The sequence below is a fragment of the Herpailurus yagouaroundi genome, unplaced genomic scaffold, assembly GCF_014898765.1.
Source record: "Herpailurus yagouaroundi ecotype Mexico unplaced genomic scaffold, PumYag 140, whole genome shotgun sequence".
Lineage (NCBI taxonomy): Eukaryota > Metazoa > Chordata > Mammalia > Carnivora > Felidae > Herpailurus > Herpailurus yagouaroundi.
Window position 1 is genome coordinate 50,559,134 of NW_024412395.1, and position 10,781 is coordinate 50,569,914.

Genomic DNA, 10,781 nt, shown 5'->3' on the forward strand with positions numbered 1-10,781 from the left:
CCACTTTTTGAAGTTTTTATCAAGGTGGACAAGATGCTAAGCCCAGAATAATAAATAATACCTGACTCTCATTTTAATTCCTACGTATTTGTTGTGGGATTGCAGTTACTGTCTTAATCTGGCAAGAGAGTGGATGGGTGTTGGAAGAGAAGTAGCTGGTGAATTAAAAATAAGACTGAGAGCCTAAAGCTTATTTTCTGGTATATTGTACTCATCAGCATTTATTTCTCTAAAAGTCGATTGATTAGTCCCAGCAGAACCCAGCATACCATCAGCTGCGCATCGTTTTCCATAGTGGTCACTCACAGACCTGAAGCCTTCGGCACAGGAGCACTCATAACTTCCTTTGGTATTTTGGCAGTGCTGGGGACAAACCCCAAATTGCTCACATTCGTTGATGTCTGTAGATACAATAAAAGCAAATATGCACCATCTGCTCCCAACCATTCCTTAGAGACCCTGCTTCTGTTCAAATCCATACTCATAAACAATGCGGACTGAGAAAGCTGCAGACAAAAATAAGCCATGACACCATCATTTGTGGAACACTTACTAAGAGTCAGATGTGGTTTCACATGCCTCTGCTGTTTTTCCCTCATTTAGTCCTCCAGAATGACTCTGCAATATGGACTATTCCTAAACCCAAAGTCCCAAAGCTAGGAAGCAACGAAGATGGGGTTCAACTGCAACAGTGCAGCTCTACAACAGCAGAATAAAATTTTCACTTTTGGAAAGCCGCTGTGTGTTGGCGTTGTTCAGTTCCAGTTCCCTTGCCCTCACTAGCTTCAGGAAAGGGACTCATTCATTTGATTTTTTTTTTTATTGAGTTCTTAAGCTTCAGCTTCCAAAAGAACTGTCCCAATCATCTGAGTATGATACATCATGAGTTAGAAACAGAAAATTCAAGTAAGAAAAGACACTTAAAATCATACTCAGTCCTTACCATCTTGATAAGCTAGCTTCTAACCCCATACCTCAGAACTCACTTATGTTTGGCTTAAGAAAGTGTGTAACAAATATATGTTGTTGGACTTTGATGAAGAAAATAAAATTTGTGTTTATTTAAAAAAAAAACTGATCTCTCACACTGATACAATAAGCAGTCAGCATTACTGAAGTCTTACCGGTTCGGCAGACATTACTAAGGATGAGCTATCTGCCTAGCCATCTGCTAGGGATGGGCAAGATAGCATGGAAAAAAAGTAATCGGCATTCCTGAGTGTTGTTTTTTCATGTCCCAAGAAATTAGTGAGCAAAATCTTAACATCATCATTGGTTACATACATCATGAATGTACAGTTTATACTCTCAGAACTGATCGTCACCCTCTAACAGTACAATTACTGGTGCACTTAAGTATTTTAATGAGCAAGAACCAAGAGTTTGGCCCCATTAAGGGAATTCAACAGGGGTTTAATAAAATGGAATGAGTGGAAAACCTAAAAAGTAGGAATTGTAGGAAATATACTCTACCATCACAGGAGTTCCTGTCCAAATTACTGGCTTTGAACCCAGGTCTACAGGAGCAGATAAAGCCTCCTTCACTTAACTGCGTACAATTTTGTTCGCATAGATTCTCCGCACATGATCTTTCTTTTCCTGTATCTGGAAAAACAATCTTAGTGTTACAAATGAAAGGTATAAACACTTATCTATAGCCTATTATAGGACATCTCAAGATAACCCCTTTCCATAAGTCTTTGTAAAGGATTGAGGACCCCTGTATTCAAATATCTGGTAACACCCTGAATGCCACTTATACAAATGTATATAATGTTAGATTCTTGAGGCAATTTTTCCATTTTACTCATCACTGCCAGGCTTACCCTCAGGACATCCAATTCCAGAGTCCAGAACTATGAAGTCAGAGGCTCTTTACAACTGTAACCATCTGTTATGCTATTATATATATTTAGATATGTAATATCTGATATATTATATATATTAGGATTAAGATATATAAAATGATATATGTAATATATATCCTATTATATGTGTAATAAAGGACATTGATACAGGTTAGAGCAACATAACAAATAGGAGGAAATTATAAAGTTATAAGAAGACCAACTGAGATATGTATACACATGTATATCAAGTGTTGGCCAGTTATAAGTCATACCACTGCTATAAGAACCATAGAGTGGCCTGCATGAAAAGGAATTTTGCAACAACATATATGAACCCAGGACTTTAAAAATATTCAGACCCTATTATCCAGTTTTCCATGTTAATACATTTTCTTTCAAAAAGAAAAATGTGCACTATGATTTATTTAAGGATTATAAATTATTGATAATAAAATTTTGAAAACTTGAACAATTATGGTACACTGCATTTTATCAAATCTGAGTAAGCCACCACTGGTGCACTACTTTATGTAATACTAAAAAAGAAAAACTCTGGGACTTACACTATGGCATGTTATCAACTGAAGAATGATCCTTGTTTCAGAGATGTTAAAATGTGAAAATAAACATGCATCTTAGAATCAATGAGTTATGATTATCTACATGATGGATTGTTAGGCAATCATTCAAATTCATGATTTCAAATGATACTTTGACATGGGAAATATCTATAACAAAAATGGAGGGAAAGATTGTAACACTACATAAAGACTACGTATCTTTATTTTTTTTAATATTAATAATTTTTACACATACATGTGCAAAAAAAAGACAACAGAAGTACACCAAACTTTAAGATTAGTTGTCTTTTAGTTATAGGATTCAAGTGATTTTTACTTTTGGTTGTTAATATTTATTTTCTGGATTTTATAGCTTTCATAATACAAAAAAAAATTCAACAATAGTTCATTTTTATAGGGCTCATATGAATGACTCTTGTTATCCCTACTGTTCTGGGGTCCAGATACTCCAGGGAAGACTTTTAATAACTCATACTCCATCCTCACAGTTCATTGTTCCTCATTGCCCTGAATTCTTGTCTCTGCCAATATCTGTCAAAGCCATCTGGCTTTCATTTTTGTATTATTGTAACTTTGCATCTTTTATCCTGAGTCTCCATCTAACCCTCAAACCCAGGTCTTACAGGGAAGCTGACAAATATGAACATACCTAGTGAGTGACAATGGGGGGACCAGGGGTGGGAAGGATGGTGGTTATCTCCATAAAGGATTAAATCTTTGTCTGCCTCTCAAATGAAATTCTCTTGGTCACAGGCTTCTGAATATTTTAGCCAAAGAGACTGTGGTATCTCCTAGCTCAGTCCTTTTAAAGCAAAATAGATTTGTATCTATCTGCCTCCTGTAGCAGGTAATGAGGGTTCCTTAGGGTACAATGACTATTTAAGCATATGAGGTTTGAAACGACTAAAAACATTGAGTTCGAAAAAGAAAAATAATCACAAAATAAAGTACCATGGTATTCAATGCAATGTTGCCATTGGAGTTCATACTTCAAAGATATACACATGAACGCCTTATAATAAAGGTCTAGTCTAGTTCTCAAGAACTACACATTGCTAAATAAATCTATTCAGATTTTTTATTTTTTCTAGAGTCATGTCATTGTCTTTCTAAGAGTTTGGCCATTTCACCTAAGTAGTCTAATTTGCTGACATCAAGTTCCTCATAGTATTCCCTTTTAAATTTCTTTTAAATTTCTATAAGGTTGGTAGTGATGTCACCACTACAATGTTAGTAAGTGTGACCTGTTTTTATTAATTTGGACAGTCCTAAGCTACTCACATAACCTCTCTGGGTCTCATGTGTATAATTAGACTCTGTAATCTTCTGTGACTAAAGGTCCCATGAAGTAAACATTTCTAGACCAATTGCTCCCTTGAGTGAGTTATACTCTTATGAAGCAATAGTCCTTCAAACAAGAGCAGCAACCATATAACATTATAAGATTCTTCCTCAAATATGAGGAACTTATAACTTCTTTCATCTGAAAACAATCACCATCTTAATCCACAAACAACAGATCTATCCAAAACCAAACATGACACTGTATTTATAATATAGGCACTCTATTTTCTATTTTATGAAGGAATAAGAACCACTAAGCAGAGAAATAGCAAGTCAATCTACCTTTATGGGGCTAATTATTTTCTTTATACTTCAATGATGCTAGAAAAATACTAATGTCTTTCTCTCTTGATTTTAAAATATTGTTTAAAAAGCAAACATATGCCCTGAACACCTCAGGGATCCTGTTTAAAATTAAAAGGATTGCTTCTTGGCCTTTTGGCTAAGATCAAGTGTAAAATTAAAAAGAGAAGGAGAAATAAGGGGAGAAAGGGAAAAGAAAAGAAAGGCGAGTAGATTAGTAGCACCTGAGAACTGATATTTTAAATAAGAATTCTATGTCTTAAATTATTGACCCACAGAAGACTGAATTCGTTATCACATATCCACTTAATACCTAAAAAAAAAAAAAAAATGCTGCTTCCAAACCTAAATTAATGTTTATGCTACTTACTCCCTTTCAATAAAGGCTGCTTTTAATCAAATGTCTTTTGAATTAAAAATACTGTGGTCTATTGTAAGCCTTTTACATGGCAACTAAAAGAGGAACTAATGTTTGACCCATGCCCAACTTGGAAATTCTCCAAACTCCTGGAACAGTTCACATGTCAGTCGTGGCACCAAATCTAGACTCAAATCTAACACCTAGTTTTGCAAATCCTGTCATGTTCATACTTTTTAAAATATTTCATCAAGTCACATTGTTATGTCAAAAACTCCAAGCCCCACTAGGAAGTGGGTAAAATAAAAGGCAAATCAACTCATTATGACCAGTTATTTACCCTCCTTTGTAACTCACACAGGAGAAAATTTGCCAGCAAATCCTTGGGATGCCTCAGGAAAGAGCATTTAAAGCCCAAGAAGTTGAAATCTTGTGGAACTAACTAGGATGATTAAGTCATGGGCTCCTAGAGTTTGAAGAATTTTCTTTCCTATGAAGAAACGGAGGCCTGGAGAGGTCGGTTGATGATCAAAGGGGCACACCTAGTGGCAGAGCAAACTAGAGGTCTTGTTGGGACTCACAGGACTATTCGAATCCTGCCTCTGCCACTCTGCATGACCTCAAGCAACGTCCTAAAGCTCTGAGATTATATAGACAGACATAGTAATAGCAACCCAATGGGGTTGACTTGAGTGACAAATTAGATAATGTATGTGCAAGAATTTCATAAGAGCTCTAAAGGACTAAAAAAGTGTAAATTATTAACATGTCATTCCAACATTTCCATCACAATATTGAACTAGAACCACCTGTTGGTTGTGTTCATCATTCTTTTCCTACACAAATCCTCCCTCAACTTTAACAATAAAAATAAATGTTCCTTCCAAGGCTCCCTGTGACATCCCCATCTTTATCAACTCCCCTAAGTGCCGAAGGATACTGCATCTAGCTTATGGTCAAAAAGTATGCAGACTCATAAACGAAAAACAGCTTTCAGGTGCTGAGAGGCACCTAGTTAACGGGAGAAGGATGTGCTCTGCAGTTAGGTAGATCAGAACTGAAATTCCTGCTCAACCTCTTAACGGTAAGAAGGCATGGCCAGTTTTTTTAAACCTGTAACCCAGTTTCCTCATTAAAAATAAAAAAAAAATTGAGGGAGAGAATAATACCTAGCTCATAGGATTGTTACAAGGGTGAAATAAGATAATCCATGTACTATTTAGCACAATGTCTGGTACAGAGTAAATGTCTGGTACCAACGTCTGGTAGAGTGAATGCTCAGTAACAGGTAGCTACGACTGCAGTTCAGAGCACAAATTAAATTAAAAAGAACTATGTAGTTATCATCTACTTTATGTTCTTGCATGCTTTCATTAGGTAAACCTGAGTTACTCCAATGAACTCTAGAAATAAATATTTACTTACTGCAACCTGTTTCATCAAAATGGTCACCACAGTCATCGACATCATCGCATACAAGATGCTGTGAAATGCAATGTCCGTTGCTACACTTAAATTCATCTTCTCTACAAGGTCTAGAGGTCGAAGCTACACCTGTAATTTAAGAACAAAAGTTCAAGTCAAAGTTAAAACTTTCTCTTCTGTGGAACAAGATGCTTCCCTCTGTGGCAAAGATGGTTATTGTTCACAAATAAGCCTGTGCTTCCCCTACATTTCCCAGTCCCCCCTGCAGTTATGTTGGGACCATGTGACTCGTTCTGGTTCAATGGGCTATGAGTAGGAAGCGAGATATGTCACTGCTAGACTGAAACAAATAAAGCCCATGTGCCTCTCTGGTTTGACAACCTGGGAAGCCATGTGTTTCAGGTGGCCTAGTTACAAGATGGAGGAGGGTTGGGCAACCTACACAGGCCTTTACCTGGGTGAGAAGTAAGTCTTCATTAGGTTCACTGCTGAGAGTTTGAAATTTGTTGGGTGCAGCAGCTAGTATTAATTACCTTCAATCGTATATATATAAAGCGCTTCCATTATAAACACCTAAATTATTTGGCACTGGCTTCATAGTCAGGAGGCAAGCAATGAGGAAAGTGATATTGGAGGCAGGAAAGATGGAGACCCATATTATGCAATGGCAAAACATCTGGTAAAAGTGTGACTTGGGAAAAATCAGAAGGCAGACCAACTGCTCGATGAGCATGTCAATCTATGGAAAGAGGTTAGAAAAGAGAATGTTAGTAGTGTGCATTCCTTGTCATTACCAGTTGGGCCAGATAGTATTAAGACAGAGAAAAGCTCAGGGAAGAACCAGATGATTTATAAGCAGAAATGAAATAAAATAAAGTCTAGAAACTTGATGCATGGGAAGAACTGACTGCATTTAGATCCCAAACAGTGAGATTCTGCTGTTTAGAAGTCATTGAGACAGAAAGACCCAGGAAAACCTGACTTGGATGAAATGACAGCCCATCTGTTTTTCTGGATGGCCTGAAGATAACTGATGATCATTTGAGACAAAGGTACATGGGGAAAACAAAGCAAAAAAAGAAAGCAGATTCAAAAACTATGTCTCAAAAGTGAGGTTCTTCACTTTTAGAAGTGACTGGAATCAAACAGGTGAAAAGCCTGTCAATTTCCAGGAAATATATGACCAAGCAAGCCAAAATACTCTGACGGGGACTCTAAAACCCGTGGGCCCCCAAACCTACAAGCAGGGAGTGGCTGAAAGCTGTGCAGCTCCTAAAAAGGGCTTATTCTCTTGTTCCCTCTTCAACGAAGAGGGGAAAAGACAAGGAAATACTCCCAAAAGGTGGAGGCGATGAGGGACGATAGACCCAGCGCACTTCTCAGAGCAGAGCCTTGGCCTCGTCAGTGAATCTCCTCCAATCCCCACTGTAGTGGCCTTCACAAAGTCTACATAGGGTAACCATATAGTTGAGAGTGAAAGGGCACTGTTAATAACTCCACCAGAGGGGCGCCTGGGTGGCGCAGTCGGTTGAGCGTCCGACTTCAGCCAGGTCACGATCTCGCGGTCCGGGAGTTCGAGCCCCGCGTCGGGCTCTGGGCTGATGGCTCAGAGCCTGGAGCCTGTTTCTGATTCTGTGTCTCCCTCTCTCTCTGCCCCTCCCCCGTTCATGCTCTGTCTCTCTCTGTCCCAAAAATAAATAAATGTTGGAAAAAAAAATTAAAAAAAAAAAAAATAACTCCACCAGAGCAACAGACAAAAATCAGGACTGCCCTGCGCCAACATGTGTCACCTAGTGTCACCTGGTGTTTCAGAATTGCTATAGAGTGGTGAAGGCAGTAGATCTCTAATTCTTTCTTGCCCAGTGGGAATCTTTATTTCTATTATGCTTCCCCCTGATCCACCACTATCTGTTGGGGACAAGGGGGACACAAATAAAACTTATTTATGGACCAAGGGGAACCGAATCTGGAATTGACAGCAGGGCTACAGCCTACCCATCCAGGGCTCCTAGATTTCAGTTACTGAATGGGACTATGTCCAGGGCTTCTAGATTTCAGTTACTGAATGGGACTATGAGTCACATCCCTTGGAGTGAGGGTGAGGGAGTTCTATGCATGGGAAGAAATGTGTAAACGGATTGTTACTGACATAAGGGTAAACTGTGGTGGAAATCATTGGTATTCATTAAATATCCATGCACTTCCCTGGGTTTCCCAGTCCCCCTTGCAGTCATATTGGGGCCATGTGACCAGTTCCAACCAAACGACCGCAAGCACAAGCAAAATCTATCACTTCCAGACCCAGAAGATTAAGAACCTGTGTACCTCTTCCATTTCTCTCTTCTCCTGCCTCAGCAACCTTGAAGACTATGTGTTCCAGGTGGCATAATTACAGGACCGAGAACTGCCTGACCTTCATTGAACTTTAAATCAACCTCTCCAATCTTCAGCCATTGAAATTTGCAGTTTATCTGTTGTGATGGCAAGCCATGATTCCTTTAACTAACAATTTACTCCTTGGGAAGAGTAAGTTTACGGACCCTTTTATCCACTTTCAGATTTGCCTATGTGCTATAATTGTCTTGATCCATTGAAAAAAATGGCATTAACAGTAAGGGAAATGGAAAGGGGAGGGGGGTAGGGGGAAACTTGCCCCAAAATTTTTAAATGTTTTATTTCTGGGTTTTCATCCTTTTGTTCTCTACCTCAAATAAACATAGCAACAATGTTATAACCATAGGTTCGCCTCTGCCAAAAGGCAAAAAAAAAAATAAAATGAGTACAATTGGAGCACTGCAATAGTGTCAGTGTCCTCCCCAACGTCCCCTCCAGGATGACAGCTGGCAGGGAGAATTCCAAGGCCACATCAATACAAGGGATGGAAAACAGAAAAATTAGCCATTTATGTCAATTTTCCCAAATAGTATCCTTTAAGGAAAAAATATAATTGGAGTCTGGGGAAATCATTTTCCTCGCTGACTTTTTCCTGAGTAAATTATCCAAAAAATTAATCAACTCTCCCGTCCAATGAATAGATTTTAAAACATTCTCAAAATGGGGAAGCAGAGATTTTTTTCAATATCTAAAACATTAAATGCAGCCAGTTTGAAACTTCGATCTTAAAATAATCCCTTATTTTTCTCTTCTGAGAAATGAGTTTTCATTTTAAAGATGCATGTAAGACAAGATCTGTTAACACCGGGGCTGCCTTATTTAACATGATCTTTTCAGTTGGACATTGAGAAGTTCACATGCCTAGATTAGCAAGAAGTAACTCTAGGCTAAAAAGTAGCCAAACTGCATTTCTTTAAAACAAATAAACCATTAATTTGTGAAGTGTCAACCAGCAATTAGTGTTTGTTCTCATTTTAAGAGAAAAAAAAAGGCGGGGGGGAAGCTTATTGAATATTTAAATGAAGACTGAATAATTAAGGGACTTGCTCAAATCAGACAGGAAAAAGCGGGCAGGGATGCATCTGAGTAACACGCAGGTTTATAGTCTGTAAACAACTGTCAACAGAGATCCACTGTCATAGGTCCAACTCAAGCCTCTACAGAATGAACTGAAATCCAAGAGGTACATTTTGCAAACTGCAGATAATTTGGGGCCCTTCATCTTTCCTTCTTCTTTTTCACTTTTGCTTACACTGCTCCTCTTTCTCATCACTCCCATCTCCACAATCATCCACATGGTTGCACAGCTCGTGCTTATAAATGCAGCGATTGTTGTCACATCGGAACCGGTATGGTGAATCACAGGAAACATCCACTGAGAAAGGAAAGATGGCAAAACAAAAGTACACGTTAAGAGTAGAATGGGTCAGTATCTAAAATGCTCCCCGGCCAGCAACAGTCTGGCTTCATTCATCCATTCATTTGTTCATCCAATTAACCAACTGACAAATACATCTTGACTATCTAATACACGCATTGTATCTAGGAACCAGATACAATGCCAAACAAGAAAGACCCAGTCCTGGGGTGCCTGGGTGGCTCAGTCAGTTAAGCGTCTCTGACTCTGATTTCAGCTCAGGTCATGATCTGGTAGTTTTTGAGTTTGAGCCCCTCATCGGGCTCTTCACTGGCAGTGTGAAACCTGCTTGGCATTCTCTCTTCCTCCTCTCTCTCTGTCCCTCCCTCAGTTGCTCATTCTCTCTCTCTCTCTCAGATGAACAAATAAAAGTTTAAAAAGAACTTTTAAAGTTCTATGATAGCATCCACTGGCGAGACCTGATCCAGTTCCGGGGGAGGAGGGATAAGAAGAGGCTTCACTTGGGAAGGCTCTGAGTCGGGAAAAAGCATGGCAGGTGTTTGGGCCTGAATCAAAATCTCTGTAGCTGGAGCATGGAATGAGGGGGACAATGACAGCCATGAAGCTGGAGAGGCTGGCAGGACCCTACACAAGCTCTTACCCTAATAGCAAGGAGGCCACTGTTTGTCCCTCTGACTGCAGTTGTCATTGACTCTCTAGAGCATGAAGTTTCCCACCATGACAGACTTTCCTTCCTGAATTCCCTCACCTCTCTTACATTAAAGTTGCTATTTCACATTTGAACCCTGTCTCATTTTGTTGAATTAGACTTCTTGCTGATGCCTGTGCACCTGTGAGGAACCCAAAGGTAGAACCCAGGTTCCTTACTTGTTTGGTACAGGGGCATGGTCCTCCATGCATGTACCTGGAATTGGGTAAACTCAACACACGTATGTGTTCTTCTTCTACATGGAAGGCTTTGGCTGTTTTATTTTCCTTCTGCTTTTGCACCACACACAGGAGCAAAAGGAGAAACTTGTAATAAGGTTGGTTGGTGGGGGGCGGGGAGTCAGATCCAAGAGCTGATTCTTGGAAGTGTTGTTAGTATTTATTTTTTCAAGCTCATTTATTTTTGAGAAGGAGAGAGAGAGAGAGAGAGAGAGAGAGAG

General features: G+C 39.2%; 1 protein-coding gene across 3 annotated transcripts in view; it reads right to left on the reverse strand.

The window, feature by feature from the left end:
- The window catches only part of LRP2 (LDL receptor related protein 2), a 204,789-nt gene that overhangs the window by 22,336 nt on the left and 171,672 nt on the right, over window positions 1-10,781 (reverse strand). For all 3 annotated transcript variants that reach the window (XM_040475304.1, XM_040475305.1, XM_040475303.1), the window contains 4 exons: window positions 9,508-9,630; window positions 5,862-5,990; window positions 1,474-1,605; window positions 270-401 (listed from right to left, as the gene is read on the reverse strand). In XM_040475304.1, the coding sequence (XP_040331238.1) occupies window positions 270-401; window positions 1,474-1,605; window positions 5,862-5,990; window positions 9,508-9,630 (516 nt within the window). The remainder of the gene's footprint in view (window positions 1-269; window positions 402-1,473; window positions 1,606-5,861; window positions 5,991-9,507; window positions 9,631-10,781) is intronic.